Raw genomic sequence first — 16816 nt, forward strand, 5'->3', positions numbered from 1 at the left:
AAAAAAAAAAAAAAAAATCTTGGATTTTTCTTTTTTAGTTTTGGCTGCAACTAATTAACTGCCCTATATTGTTTTTTCTGGTTTTTTTCTGAATGAAACTTCTAGCAAAGTTTCATTACTCTTAACACTTAAGATGTTCTTTCAAGACTACGTTTTGTCATTTATTGTTTTAATCTCCAATGAAATGAACACTTGAAAATTCTGTTTTCATAATTTTTCATTAAGTAGCTTTTGAATTTTTTTAGAACCTGCCCTGCTGTTGAATGTTTCATTTATGTTGAATGTTTCATAATGTTTCATTATCCAATTATCCTTCATAGCTCTTATATTTCAGTATTATTTACAAGAGTAATGTGATTTTTTTTTTAGTTAAACCATAAAAAATAAACAGCCTTCTAAACTATGTATTGATGGAGTGTAAAATACATATTCTTTATTGGCTAGCAGAGAAAATGAACTAAGCTGTGCAAAGCATGATAAATAAAAAACGCCTTATTTTCATAAAAAAAAAAAACATAAATGTTAAGTCAGACATAAAGTATTCATTTATTGCTCAGGGAAGGACAGTCAATGCAACAGGACACACAAATTGCAAGATGTCCCAGAGCTTGAAAAATCCTTACATTCACTGTATACACATCTACCCTTGTTGTAATTAAATTAGTTCTGGTAAAGAAATCCTGTATAATATTGAAATTGAAACTAAATGCAAGTGAATAAAATAGAATAGTAATTTCTTGGAAATATACTGTAAAAATATTAGTACGTATACAAATAGTATTTACAGACGTATGAAATTAAATTTATTAAGAAACATGAGTACACTAGTAACAGCTTTTTAGATATTTCATGCACAATTAAATTGATTCACCTTAAATTTATGAATTGGTAAATCTACTTCTGATAAATACCAGGATTCACAATTTGATCTATAGTGCCCAGCCAAATTGGCTACTTTCTTTAAAACAGCAGAAATCGGTATTCTTTTAAGACAGGAAAATAATAATACACAGTTGTCAAAACAAAGCCCTTACATTTAGTTTTTTCTATACTACTACTGTTAATGTGGATAAACAGTATGTTGTTCAGGAAAGAAGCTGCCCACAGAAATGGTAGGCAACACAATGCAATCTTCCTCTGTTCATTTAAACCATCTAACAGCATGCTGAATTTGTGAAAATTCACAGACCTCCATATTCTTCTCTATGGGAAGTGTCAACATCAGTGCTGGTCTCTAATCCTTTAAAAAATGAGAAATCTGAATTCTAGATGTCTGGACCCATAGCACGTCTCTTAGGAAGGATGTGCTTCTTACTGCGGCAGTTTGGATGCTCTTCTCCCAGTAGGACCGTCCTTCCATGATTATCGCCATTAAACATGCCTCTTTTTGTTTGTATGCCTTCCCTGTAAGTCTTACAGTTTGCCATTTACTTTTACCTATTTCTATCCATTCCCATCTAGTTTATGTCCAGAGAGGTACAGTTTATGCAGGCTTTCCTGTTCTGTTTCACCCTGTTTTGCAAAAGGGAACATGTTTTCTTTTGGCTGGCTGCAGATCTATCCCAACAGATGTCCAGTTTGTTACTCTTGATTTTTTAGAAACTGACCACCCCCCTCTCCTTCTTTGTGGCTACTCTATGGTTTTTTCATTAAAAAATCCTTTTTTTGTTTTGGCTTTTTATAGTTTTCCTTAGAGTCAAAGTATGGTTGGGGTTGAAGCAACTTCTGGAGATGAATCACTCCTCTAAAGTAGGTTCAGTTATAGCAGGTTGAACAAGATCATTTTCCAGGCAAGTTTTTTGACAGAAGGAGCCTCCACACCCTTTCTGGATAGCCTGTTCCACTGCCCTCTCACCCTTGAAATAAGAAAGTTTGTCATCATATGCAGATGGAATTTCAGCTTTCTGCCCTAGGTTTTTTCCTTCTTTGCTTGATTTTTTTTTCTTACACTTATTTTAGAATTTACAGAATATAGCAACACTGAATCATGTCTCTTAGCTATTAAAGGTCCAGTTCCCTTATAGATAGAAAATAAGGATCAATAGCTGTAGTAGCATGGTGATCCAACTGCTGTATCTGTATTTTTTTGCTATTACAGCATTGAGTGTTTTACACCTCTTAAGCCTATCAATGCTACCTTTCTGATTATTGAAATCTTCAGCCCTTCCCACTCTTCTCTCCAAACTTTTTCTATTAGTTCTCTCTCTTCTCCTCTCAGATCCTTTCCTCTACATGGCCTTACACATCTGTCTAGACCTTGGTTATGTTTTTGGTCACATGTGCCCAGCATTCTCTTATTTCTCTCTTCAGCCCTCTACAGTTCATCTCTTCATGAAGTTCTTCTCGCTAGCTTTTCCCTGTTGTTAATCCCTTCACCCTCCAGCACCCAGCCAGTTACCATCTGTTTTGCCTTGGTTTGTATGTCTTGCCTAACGAGCTTGTCAGCTTTTTGCAGCAGTGAACATCTTTGTACTGAAACAGTCTTTTAAGCTTATGGCATTTATATTTATGTTTTGTAATGATTAATTAATGCCATGAATGGAAAAACTGGTGAAATTACTACAGCATGTATCCTAGTGCACACTGCATATCTAGGAGTTGAAAGACCTACCAGGCAAAGTAAGAGGCGGTACTTCCATTCAGTAGTTCCTTGCTTGTGTATTTGCACAGTTAGTCCATAGTCATGCACAAGTCTCTCTCTGTCTTCCCATATCCCAGTCTATGGGACTTGGTAAAGTACTTAGAAAGGTGTGACACACAATATATAGCTACATTTTAGAAATACAGAGTTTCCTTCCGGGTATAAAGAAACAGCAATATTGTTGGAAACTTCTTAACATATTAAAATACTAAGAATTTAGGAGTCTGGAACCCTACAGAGCCTTGCCAATTGCGCTATACTCTTCCAGCTCTGGGGCCACTTCAGCAGTAAAAGAAGATGGTTTTAAATAAACGTGAAACATCCCCTGGGAGCGATTTCTCACTTCAAGTAGTAAGAGCAGATGCAAAACTTGATTAAAGAGAACAGATGTTCAAAGAGTGTTTTGCTTTTTAATTTTTTTTTTTTAAATAGGCAAATTTAAGTTTCAATCACTTATGTTTTATTTGACAACTTTCATGCTTGCTTAGTAATCACTAAATGGAATATAAAAAGAGATTGTTACACAAATATCAAATGACTTTTCAAACAAATTTTTGAAGTCCTTGTTTATTATTATTTTCAAATAATTTTGGTGCTATGTTTTATATGCATTTTTCATCATTTAATCATGTTTTCTTTCTTTTCAGCTTCTTAATTAAATGAATTCAAGCGGGATTCATTTAGAGCTGCTTACCGTGAAGATAAGCTATAACTGCTATATTCAGCCCACCAATGTTACATGTATTCAAGAATCTTCTGTTGTTTCATCTGTTTTTGTGATAATTTATATGGTATGTTGATAGAGAAATGAATGGAGTTTTATGCAATGAATGCGTAATTTATAGAAACATATAGTAAATATCTCATTGGGAAGTGCTAAAATGTTATGATATAGTGTGCTGAAGAATTTAAATAAATTTCCATATATTGGGCTTCTGTTTAAGTCTTCCTTATTAACTATACTGCATGGATCCAAAGGGTATGTTTTTAATGTCAAGTTTGTTTTGAGATGTTTTTTTGAACTGAACAAAATAACATCAGTTCTTTAGCTACTATTAAGAGAAACGCCCTAATGGAAACTCTCATTTAATGACTACACCTTACTCTCACTTTGCTTTGTAACAGAGTATTTGTATAGTCTCTGATCACCTCTGACATGCTGAGCCATTAACATAAAATTATATTCTACACATTTTCATCCTGGTGTTATTTTCCTGACTCAGCAGTGTGTAGAATACATACATTAAAAGTTCATCTCCCTCTTATGCCAAAGGATGCAATTCATAACGGAATTCATTGTGGAATCTTGAAGGCATGAAGGCTAACTTCAGTCAGAACTCAGATCCTTTTTAGCTGAGTCTGTGGTGAGAAAATGGGAGGGTGGGGGGCAACAGTATTTCATAACCCAAAACATGCTTATTTTCTGAAGCAGCAACAGGAGGAAGGTATTATCCTGAATGATGCTTGTAACACAGTACAGGTGAGTCAATTGGAGCAGTTGCCTGTTTTATGTATCTACTGAGCTTTGTGAAAAGCTTATATAGGAACTAGTAATACCATTTACAAATGCCATTTTTTAGCTGTTTGGATCTTATATTATGTGAATTACTCATAAATCTTTGTATATACCTACATAGTATAGTCTCAGTGGCTCAAGAAACAAGAATCATCACAAGATACTCTACCTCAGTCCTACTTTTTTTCCTCCCTACTGGTAGTTTTCCAACTGGTACTTTTCCAAGTACCAATTCACTGTCAATAGTATTAGGAATTTCTTCATTCATAATACAAAAAATGCCTTTAAATATGAGGATAAGATTGACTAGACTTTACAAAACTCTCTTCATCTAATGCTTTTACTTATTTCTTCTCCAGAAATACTGGTATGTTAAGAACTGGAAAACATTTTTGGACAAAAAAGAAAGATGAAAGACAGCTTACATCTTACACAAAACTAGAGCAAGACCTACTAATTACCCTAGTGAAAACACTAGAAGGTTGTAGAGCAATATTTATATTAGAAGCTGAGTAAAACCTGAAACTCAAAACACCTGGTTCATAGACTGATGTGGACTGTGAAGGGGGTTGCAGTCTTTTCAGAAGTGCTTCAGCTGTTATTCAGGAAGCAAGATCATCTTGGCTATGATTCCAGTTGAGTGGCTTGTGCTAGTGCAAGGAAGCCAGGACAGAATCTGCAAGAGTTTTTTGTCAGTGCTAGAAAGTGCTCAACTTTCTCTTGAGAAAGGGATCAAAAAATTAAATTGTATGGTATTGAACAACGGCCCTGGTATGAATAAATCAGTAGGACAGTTATCAGGATAATGGCTTAAGGATGGCACAGCCGGATATGCAGGTGACAAAGTGGGGCTGTGTGGGAAAGATTACATAGAGTGCAACAGCATGGACATCTTACAAGAAAAACAAGAAGCAGAGCAGTAGGTCTCCATGGTTGGAAGTTGTATTCTAAAAAAAGAATACACACTGCTGTTTGATCAAGATGACAAGAGTGACTGGAAAGTGAAAGAAGAAAAACTGCAAATTTCAGACAGGAAGTAGTAGTGAGAGATCTCAAGACCTCATGCAAATGAGACTAAATATTTCAGCTTGTGATGCGGTAAAGCATTCCAGTGACACATGACTGCCTTATGGGACTAATAGATCTCAAATAGTGTCCAAATCAAAAGCAGCAGCTTGAGTAGTGCATGAGTGCTGACATAACATATAAGAGGTATTCATGGGATAGCTACTCTGTAACGGCAACCACAGTACAGTAGGGTAAATGTTGTTGCAAGGCAGGACAATCAAAGTGAAACCTGCAGTAAGTTGGAATATATTAGAAATAAAGGCAGATAATGCAAACAAACCTACCCCCCTTTCCCCCCAAACAACAACAAACAATAGGCAAAAAGCAAGACACCTACAAACAGCCTGGTGGCTGTTCAGTGCTTCATTAGAAGCACAGGTAAAATATGTGCTGCAATTCAAAGAGAAATGAAAACACAGCAGCACACAGATCAAGTGTAAAATAACAGGCTCAAAAAAATCATCAGAAAATGATGCTTATCATGGTAGCAGAGACTTGTTAAAATACACCCAAAGCAGGGAACTAGTCAGAGAGTTGATGACAAAGATGTAAGAAGGGACACCCATTGATAAAGACTCTGACAGAGAAGCCAAATTCTCTGCGCCAGCTAGGCCAGAAAATTTAGGTCAACATGGTTTGGCACATTCTGCATAATAGTTTTAAATAGATAAGTTAGGTGCTGGTTAGATCTTGAGACTAAATGGCATTTATCAGAGAGCTCTGAAAGAGATCACATGTGAGATTGCAGAACTGCTGAGCAAGGTGCCTTCACCTATCATTACAGATTGCCTCTGTGTCAGAGGACTGACAGATTGCCAACACAGCTGTCACATATAAAAAGGAAAGAGGGAAAGCTAAGCTACAGACCAGTGAACAATTTCCAGTCCTGATGGGATGGTTGAGTTGGCAATAAAGAGTAAGCTTACTGAGAGGACGGATAAACATAGTTATCTGAAAAAGGCGTAGGACTTGTATAAAGGAGAATTTAAGTTCACAAAGCTTGTAGATGGATAAAATTGTGTCTGAAAAGCACAAGGATAAAAATCCCTTGGTAAGGATTTATTAATGAACCTAGTATGGAATGGGAAGAGATGTCCTTCTCATGACTTGAAAATCAATTTAAAGATACTAAGAGAAGGATAGGGCTTAATGGTCACTTTTTATGGCAGTAAAGTCAGAAATACAACCTTCCTGAAAACTGATGCTGGGACCACTTGAATACATCTTTATCTGTGATGTGTGGAAAATGCAAGTGCAGTGCAACCTGGTTACAGATGATCTCACAGTACTAGGCTGATAGGGAGAAAAGTCCACTAAAACTTTGATGGGTAAGACTGGGATGTTTCGATGAGTAGAAACTTGGGAATACATCTAGAGAAAAAAATAAATAAATCATACCTTGTTCAGCTAACACTCAGGAAAAAGACATAATGAACATATTTTAGCAGAGTTGTCAGTGTGCACTGACAGCCAAAGAGAAGATGTTTGGTGTCATCAGTGGAGGGGTTTGGGTAACAACAGGGGACAACACTACAACCATACAAAATCTCTGTGGATTCCTGTTGAGTTCTGTACGTAGTTCTGATCTACACATCCAAAGACAGAGCAGTTCAAGGTACAGGTGGAGATAAGCAAGCAATGTCTTAAAGAAACTCAGATTCTAAGTAATCAGGAGTATGTTACTAAAAAACTTAAAGACATTTTTCACTAGTTCATATTTGCAGCAATGGACACCTAAAAACTTTTAATAAAAGAAATGCCTGCCTGAATATCAAAGTATAGGAGATTCATAGAAGCAAAACCCTGCAATTGAAGTTGCTAAGAAAATGTAAATAAACAAACAAATTAAATAAATAAATAAATAAATCTCTATTAATTTTTGAAGTAAATATAACTACAGGTACTCTTCAGAAAAGCCAAATAGATCTCTCTCCATAGTGATGTTAAGCGACATTAACAAGGTTCGGTGTCCTGTTAAGGACCTAGAAATGACCTCCACATGATTGCGGGTTTCTCATCAGGCAGATTCACACATGAAATCAGGACCTCATTGTTAAATGATTTAAGATGCCCATTGAGCAAGTAAGAAACTATGGGATTTATTCTTCCAATTCTTTGTAACTTACGAAGAACTCAGTATGGTTTTGCTCTCTCTGGTAGTACTGAATAACTATATTCAAGAGAAAAATGTAATATAGATTACAATATAGCTAAAGATTTTATACTCTTGTCGTGGCTTTGTAGATTTTTTTTACTCCCCTATATTTCTGTCCTAGAGGATTTTGACCCCCATGTCTTTCATTTCCAGATGCACACACACGTACAAAAGAATGCCTCCTTAGGAGTTCTTAATGAGACGACTTCCTGTTAGAGTATCTCGAATCCACGAGCAGACATTTCCCTATGCTCAGTCCATGTATGAACAGGAACACTATTTTTCTCTGAAGTATGGATACATACGGATATACGTATCCATACATATGGATACATATGGATACTACATACACTAAGAGCTATGCAAGTTCAGAGCTTATTTGTCATGTGGCAAACTGAATCCTCATCATCCATAAAGACAGGTCAAGGAACTTGAGTCTGAGTTTCTTTGACATGGTCATATTGAGACAGGAACAGACCTTTATGGAGTTGTTTTTAATTTTGTTACCTATGCTAAAAATTTAAACTCCATGTCCTCCATTTACTCCAGTTAGCTATATTACTATACACCAGACAGGTGACATGAATAAGCAAGCACAACTTTCTTTCTTTTTGCCACACAATAAATGTATGATGCCCAAAGAAGCATCATCCTGTATTTTCCAGGAATATTTTTACTGTGCATTAACACAGGTTTGTATATTTTGAGATTAGTAACTTTAATAGCATTAGGCAGTACTGGTCCCTCTAGAAGTACTTGAATGAAATGGGAAATATTTTTCTGGTTTTTATTTAGCCTTTCTATCTTGCATTTTAAAAATGCATCACAAGTATACAGGGTAATGAAGAAGCCTTAGAAGTTCCAAACTTGGAAAGCTTTGTTTTATCTTCTAATAGTTATATTTTTGCTCCAGGAATCTTACTCTAGAGAGAGAAAAACCTCAAGGTAAGTCATTACCAAGCAGCGCTTCAGGCAAAAACAGTGCAAAATAAGAGCTTATCTAGACTGTAGAGCACACACTACCATAAGTGTTTGTTTCCCCTCCAGTAGCACTTGGTGCAGGAGTTTCATTCTTTGGTTTTAAGAATAGAGAACAGGAAGTTTACATTGTGTTTAAAAAGCTGATAGAGTCCTGTTCAGTTTTGTTTTGTAATGTATGTGTTTTCATTAGCAATGGAGTCATTTAGTAATTTAACATTCTGTTAAATGATTCCATTGCTAATGAAAATATTTTCTTTTTTTATTTATTTATCTAATTATTTAGATAAATTTATCTGAAAATACTTTCATTGGTCAAAGCTAGTGGAAGTTAGTGCTAGAATTAGAGGAAGCTTGTAACCAGTTTTTGCCCATAAGAGGCAAAACTCCAGCATATGTAATAAATCACTTCAATTCTGTGTTTGGATGTGGCCATCTATCTGTGCCAATAAAGTCTTCCCTAATCAAGACATTTGAACCTAGGAATAATCATACCTGGTGCTGAACAGCCTTAAGCCCTTCCTTTTCTATAATTTCTCACTATCCTCAGCTGTGTTTAACCAATTATTTCCTCCACCTCCACCTTGGATAGAGCCATGGCAGGTTGATGTCCCAACTCTGATGGCATTTAAAATCCTCATCAGATAATTGCTGTTCAGATGCCCTGTTTCCACCAGGCTTTTGAATCTCTCTCTTGCCACTCAGCAAGAGCCACTGAGCTCGACTGGATTGTTCTGTGACTTCTCAGAGAATTTCATTAACTCAGAGGCGTCCAGCCCTAGGCCAAAGCTCCCTGCCCTCATACACACATATCCCATGACTGCCTGACCCAAGCAACCTCTTCTCCTTACCAGCTTCCCTACTAGTCTCCTTCTAAGGTGATATTCTCAGAAGAGGGCTGGGCTGGCCCAATCCCCTTGCACTTTAAAATTACCTTTCTTTACCACAGCTTGAACATTATAAAATACCAAGAGGAAACAAAGCTAAAAAGGAGCCTCTGCTGTACAGAGTCACATCAGTCCAGAGACCTTCCTGCAGTTAGTGGCCCATTTGTTTCTGGAGGACTGGCTTAAAGCACAACAAAATAACAGATACAGCTTGGCAAAAATAAAAGTTTGCAGACAGTATTTTTGATGCAAACACTGCAATTACTTGCACCTAAGATGTTCGATTAACATATAATGTGATAAAAACTTGAATACAGAGAATATATAGAAAGAGCCGAGTAAGCATTTCTCCAGGACTTCTCATTCAGGGAGAGCAGAATATAGTCACAATTCATTGCTTAATAATGATGCCTCTGTCCTGAAGCCATTGTAGGTTCATTTCAAACTTACCCTCACAGCTCAGTTATTTAGGAATTCTATTTATAAGTTCTGGGAATTTAAATAAGCATTTTAAATGCCTCAAGACATTACCGTTAGTAATAGTACAACTTCAACCTATATCCCTTCTGTAATCATATCTGTCAAAACCTTTAGCTCAGCTCTCCTGCAAGAGCTACCTAATTGGAATTTCCTAAAAAAAGAGGAAAAGAAAAAAAAAAGTGTCTAAACCACAGGCACACACATTACAGCATTACAGCAAATCTGAAGACTTTTAGTCTTCAAATCTGAAGAATTTTAGTTCATTAGTTCACAGAATCAAAACAGTGAAAGCATTCATGCCAGTACATTAAGGCAGACAGATAACACTGAAAAATCTAGTCACCACGCATCTAGAGACGGGGTTTTTTTCATGTTTTAAACTGCTCCCAGGTGAGGTAATTCTTAAAGACGGTCAAGAAAATTAGTCTTAAATGACTACATGGCTAAATACCAAAATATCTTAAGGGCCTAAGACCTCTGTCCCCACAGAGACTCCTGCGAGGAGAAATATGAATATAATATAGCTACAAATAATCTACACCTTTTTTCCTACATATTCAAGGACATTTTGAAGGCCTCTAGAGACTCTGCTTACTATAAAATTTAGTTTCATGAAAAACTGAAAAAAAACCATTTTGATGACTAAGAGTTCTTCAAACAAGGCACAAAGTCTTACAAGGCATGGCACAATAAGCTGTCCTGGTTTAGGGACAAATTTGGGAGAAAACCCCTGTATAGGATCCCTCTGGGAGGCAAACCCAAGTGACCCCTCCCTCCAACCAGTCCAGCAAAAAACTTCTTTGGAGATAAGTGGAAAAAACTATTTTACTTAACAAACGAAACGCATACCAGTATAAAGAATGAATAATATTAAACAATAAAACCTCTCATTCTGAAGTGAGATGGCAAACTGAGAAAGTCCTTGCCGTGGGTGTAGCTCGGCTCTCTCTCAGCGTCTCCTCAGTCCCGGTCTCTCCGGCGCTGCTGGAAAATGCCGAGGTCCGGGCCCCGGTGGGCCGCAGGTGCAGCCCCCAGTGCTCCCCTGGGTTTTCTGTCCAGAGCAGGTTTAAACAGTTCTAAGGAAAAGGAAAAAAAACAGTCCAGGGAACTTCTCTGCCCTAGCTAGCTGAAACTAACTAAAAGCAAAAAAAAATCTCTGTCCTGCAGTCTCTCCAAGCCTCTGCCGAACACCCCGTCCAGAGAAGAATGTGGAGGAATCAGGCAGTTTTCTCAAAACAAACTCCGTGCTTCTCCTCACCCTTAGTCTTAAAGGCACAGAACTCAATATACAGCACAAACAGAATAGACAATTGGGGATACAAGCATCATAAAGTTACCCTAGGACATAAGCCAAGGAGTCCACTATCCCATATTAAATCTCTCTTTCCTTAAAGTCCCCGGATTTAATGATTGTTCTTTCGGCCTTCCTTTCTTGCCAAGTCTTAGGTATATTAAAAATCCCTCCAAATTTACTATTCCTTCAAGAGAGTCTCTATTGCTAGTAGTACAGCGAGTATCATCACTTTTCTTCCTGAAGTGACTTGATGCTTTCAAGTGTCATTCACACTGAGGGATACCTTAAGAAGTGCATTAAGAGACTTTGTTTTCACTGCGTTGTTCTTTCTGGGTCACACTTCCTTTAAACAACTCTTCTGTCTGATTCATCTCAGGAAGACATTAACATTTAATGTCATTACAGACTTAAGTAGATATTTATCATCCTCCTGAGGGAAGGAATTTCCTTTTTGCAAGCTGCAATTTTTGTGACACTAATATAAATCAGCACTGAAAGGTGCTGTAGTGTGTCATGTATTAATAAAGACAAAAAACTAGGCAAGATAATAGAGATAAATGAAGATGTATAACAAAATGTCCTGAAACAGACTAGCTTTCAGCACAATTTCAGATGGGGCAAGGCAAGCAGCATAATGTCAGAAGTCTAAAAGCAAGAGTACTGCTCAATACTTAGATTTATAATATTGTTATGTCAGTGGATTTATAGATAAATTACTGGTAAAAAATATACTCTTAATACACACCAGCTCTCAATTATAACATGCTAGCTGCAATTAAATAAAAAATATATCTATACAAGATTTCCTGGAGTCTACTTGCCATGAAGAAATAATGGAATTTATTCATAACAGAATAGGTTTAATTCTCCCCAGAAATATTATTTACATTCAAATATTCTATGTGTTGATAATCTTTTATTTAAACTTCCATGGGTTAGTTGCAGTCAACAGTATCCGGTATTCAGGTAAGTAACTGATAAGTCTATTCCTAAATAACATAAGTAAAACAAGAAGGCTGATATGTATGTATGTATGTAAGTATGATGTAAGGAGCTGCTGCTATTCAATGCTCAAACATGCACAAAGAACCTAACTGCACTATTTTTACGAGACACAAAATTAAGTTTTTACACAGTGCTGATTATAGGAAATCTGGGAAGAACTCATTCAGCACAAACTGTACAGAGAGGATGCTGCCTGTGATTTGACTTTAACAGAACAACCATATGAGTGATTTGGCTTCTGGATCTGACAGGTAGCCTTCTATGTAATTAGGATTACAGCTTTATGAGATACAAAATAATGAATAATCCTGGCTTATAAAAGCAACAATTACATTTTACATTAATCTTTTCTTATGCAAAGTAGTTGTCTACCTACTTAGGAATAATTGATTGGTTTCTAATTTGCTTAGTTTAGGAGACTGCTGGGCTAAGCTCTTTTTCATGCGTGCTACCAGCAGGCACACATTTCTGCTAATTATCAGTATCATCTTCAAAGTCCTGATAAAAAGTGTCATGGTAAGAACAAGAGCACTTAGTGCTTCTGTTATAGAAATTAAATTAAGCTTACAAGCTCATAATAGAAAGCAACTTTATATTTACAAGTTATGTCTCCAATACTTTCCATTGCAGTTGTTAGTTTCGACATAGGACTATAACAGGAAAAGAGATCAGGCAACGTGAAATATAAAAACATGGAAAATTTGTAACTTTCCTGTATTCGTAGGCAGATGTGAGGTCCAGAATATGGTAAAGGTAACTGGAATGTAAATAAACACAGCTGATACAAACAAAAATAGAAAAACCCAAAAGCATCTATATACTGCATGCTGTTGCAGGTCACAGGTGTTGTGATGGAGGTGCAGGCTGCTTTGCTCCCAGCCAGACACAAGGCCAGGAGTAAGGATGTGGCTCACTCTCCAAGGGTGCTGCACTCCTCTGCTGGAACAGCATCAGGCAGCAGACTCAGGAGAGGCAAAGGGAGCCGGTACTGACAGCACAGGCTGACATTTAAGGCACTCTTAAGAAGCAGAAGAAAGAAGATACGTACCTAAAACCCAGGTATCTTAGAGCTCATCCTGTCCAAGGAGAACACAAGAGACCATATAGTTTTGTGGAATCTAAGAAAATCATCCATTGAGCAAGGATAGAGTGGGACAGATAACTCTATGTTAAATGACTCCTGTGTTAGTACATGTTCATCGTAGCTCCACATTCTTAGAGTACCTTCATAAAACTCAGCCTTTAAAAACTGCATGGCCTTTGTCCTCCTAACTTCAAGGAGAGGATAGAAACAACTCAATTTCAGCTATCTCTGATCAAGAAAATCAGGAATCTCAGATGGACACAGCCCATGAAATGGCTTTACATGTCCTATACAGCAATTCTGACAAGGAGACTTGTATTTTGTCCTGTCAGTTCCCAGCATAACACAAAAAGGTCAGAGTAAACAGGATGTGCAAGGAGTGCTTTGGTAAATTTATAACAAATGTTTACATGCATGTTCATATACCAACAGCTTTCAGAAAGCAGCACACCTGTACCTTCCCACCACTGAAGTCCCTCAGCTGTGCCTGGACAGCCTCTGACCTCCAGAAAAGCCTCTCCAACAGTGCGGATAGATGTCACACAACACTATTGCTAATAGAATCCATACCATCCACCTCTCTTAGGCTTCCTTGCTCTCTGCAAAGCTTCCTGTTCTTTTATTCCCAGCAGGTGAGCCCATTTCCTTTAGCCGTACTTTATTCATGAGGTTTCCCCTGGCCTTGCCCTCAGCATGTTTGTAAAGCCTAGCAGTGCAAGTCTATGTGTTAATGGGAATGCTAACAGCAGCTGAACTTGTTACATGTGTGACTGTGACTACCTTTTAGGGTAGCTAAATTGAAATTAGCATCAGCTTTTTTGATTTGAAAGTAGTTTCCCTAAAATATGTATATTAATTAATATACTATTGTATAATTAGATAGATCTATTATCTTCCTAATTATACTAATTATATTAATTAATATGCTTCCTCTTTTTTATGGTTGTAATTTGTTCAAAGTAGAGAACAGTTCCAGAATTCAAAACACAGAAGCTTTGAAACTATCAATATGAGCATAAAAATGAAAGACACTGCTTGCACTTCTTTTTTCTTTTTTTGATTGACATCATTGCACTTACTAATATATCCAAGCTATTGCCAGTCTCCTGCAAAGGATGCATTCATGAAATTTTAAAGCTCGGGTGTGCAGTGAGTGACTGCCTATGAAATGAAAACTCTGTTCTTGTGAGATTCAAAGCTGAATACAAGCTCAAAGGAAAATTGCTTCTCTTGTCAAATCCTTCTTAAAACTTTGAGCAGATTTCCACTTAATCGTCTTCAAATTCACTTGCCTACTAAACTAGTAATGCTTATTTGTACCATGGCCAAGACTATTCTGTAAATGTTGTTGAAGCTGGGCACTACTTCCAGGTTGATTGTCAGTAAGTGGACACCTTTATCTGAGGCAGTCCTGGAAGGGGTGTTTGTATGACTTAGAAAAACCCAAACAGATAATCTGCCAGACTCTAGCTATAAGGACGAGGCTCCTATTTTTCAGGCTCTGGCTACAAGTGTATGGTCAGATAACACTCTTCACATGCTTTTTCTGAAAGTATCATGCCAAGTACTTTAGCATAAATGTATTGGGCTTTTTCCTTCTTTGATCTAGCTCCCTTTGATCTAATAGCTAGTGTTTAATTAAGACTAATCTCCTAATGAAGAGGAAAAAAAAATTACAAAAGAGAAAATTAATGGTCATGCTGTCACACATAGGTCACCCTCTGACAAGCTCTGCAGATTTTTCAATGTGAATCCTTTTGATGGACTTACAGGCTGCCGTTACTGCTCTTATCCAATGTCACAGGGGCACAGTCCATCAAAGTAACTGTTCATGAAGCATGCTGTACTGGTGCAAGCCTCTAAGATGAGAGATGTAGTTACATTGTTGAGCAGTACAGTGGCTGAATCCATTTCCCTCTTTTCCCTTTATGCTAACAGGGAAAATGATTAAGAGAAAATGCTAACAACTTTAAAGAATGCTACTGTCCTTGTAACTTCAATATTAAACCCCTGCATTCTCTTTGTATTTGCAATGAAAGAAAAACTTGTGAGAAAAAAACCAATATTATAAATAAATAAAAATAATGTGAGTTGAGTTGCTGAGAAGCTGTAGGTGACATCCTGCAGTTGTACTGCTCTCTGCAGAACCACCCTGGTGGATATCCCCTTACTCCTGTCAAAGCCCTTGATGAGTTCCTGCAGGGATATGGCACAGATCTGGAGATCCTCTCCACGTGGTATCAGCTCCTTTTCCCCACCAGTGCTTCCTGGCCTGCAGCAGGTGTAGACACCATTATCTGGACCCATCTCAGGGATCAAAGAGCAGCCACCAGACGAGGCCCAGCTGACACAAGGAGGGATAAGGGAAAGAGAGAGAGCATCACCACTGAGGGTATGTGGCGCACACCCCTTTTGCACACCACTATCACAGCTCCTCTGTCTGGAGGGCTTCTGGAGGAGTGGCCATGTCTTCCCCCACCTCGCCCCTTCTTACCTGCACTGTGTCCTGTCTCTGGAGACAGCGCCAAGTGTGTCTGCTCAGAATGGGGGAGCTTGCTCTCAGAAATCATAAAAAATTCTCTATGGAGCAGTTTACTTAAGTGCTTACTAAACTCCAGTCATTTCATCTTTATGAAATAAATAATTAAACAATACTAAAAACCTTGGAACATTTCCCGTATTGAATCCTACAAACTTCGTTGATACTGTAACTTGAGGAAAGGTAGGCCCTGAAAGTGTCTAAAGGAATAAAAGACGTTAGCTCTTTCCGTGAACATCTAGAAAATGAAAAAGTAGCAGCACCTATCCCAGAGAAATGTGCAAGTCACTGTTGTGGTTTGCCCATTTAACTGGTAAGATGTACCATAGCCGAGGAAAATGGAAGGGTTTAGATGTCAAAAACTACTTGGGATTATTGATCAGTTAAATCAGTAAAACAAAGCAGAAAATGAGTAGAATAGAATAGAATAGAATAGAATAGAATAGAATAGAATAGAATAGAATAGAATAGAATAGAATAGAATAGAAAGTGAAATAAAATAAACAAGATAAACCAAATAAATGGAACCCACTCCATATTAAATGTTATTAACTGCTAGAGTCTAATCAATATCAGAATTCTATCAAATCTACTGAATTCAGTGGCAGTGTTATTAAACTGTGACTAATAAGCTGTAATGATTGATAAAATTATCCACCATTTGCAATTACACACAAATATTTTATGGAAACAACACAATTGCAACATTTGACTGCTAGACAGAATTACAATTTGTGTACATATTTCAAGGAAATTAGCTGTAAATTGTAAATAGATTTTAATTATTTATGTGTTTTTAATGTTTCTTTAAATGCTTGTTGATAACCTTTTCTGCTTAGTTAAGCTACACATTTATAAAATGCTTATTACTGTTGGGGATAATCTCCCTTCTTCCATTCTGTGTGTTAACTTTGAGCAAAATTGCTGATCATGTAATAAAGAAAATTGAACAGTTTAAAGGGTCATAAAATCTGATTCTAAAAATCTCTTCACATGCTGATAGCATTTAGAATAGTGTCTGCATTTGTTGTTTTATCAATATGTTTGTAAAATAATAATCTGCATAATTGTTCGGCAGAGATTGAGGTGGTAGAACTCTGTTACCAGGAATTTTTGCCTTTTGACATTTCTCCCCTCTGATCACTGCAGAGCAAAAACTTCTCTACTTT

The 16816-nt window shown here is 37.1% G+C and overlaps 1 protein-coding gene across 4 annotated transcripts in view; it reads left to right on the forward strand.

The window, feature by feature from the left end:
- The window catches only part of TUSC3 (tumor suppressor candidate 3), a 106053-nt gene extending 102480 nt beyond the window's left edge, over window positions 1-3573 (forward strand). For all 4 annotated transcript variants that reach the window (XM_040064567.2, XM_058420639.1, XM_058420640.1 and 1 more), the window contains one exon: window positions 3289-3573. In XM_040064567.2, coding sequence (XP_039920501.1) covers window positions 3289-3304 — 16 coding nt within the window. In that variant the 3' untranslated portion in view covers window positions 3305-3573. The remainder of the gene's footprint in view (window positions 1-3288) is intronic.
- The last annotated feature ends 13243 nt before the right edge of the window (window positions 3574-16816 follow it).

The sequence above is a fragment of the Hirundo rustica genome, chromosome 5 (genome assembly GCF_015227805.2).
Source record: "Hirundo rustica isolate bHirRus1 chromosome 5, bHirRus1.pri.v3, whole genome shotgun sequence".
NCBI lineage: Eukaryota > Metazoa > Chordata > Aves > Passeriformes > Hirundinidae > Hirundo > Hirundo rustica.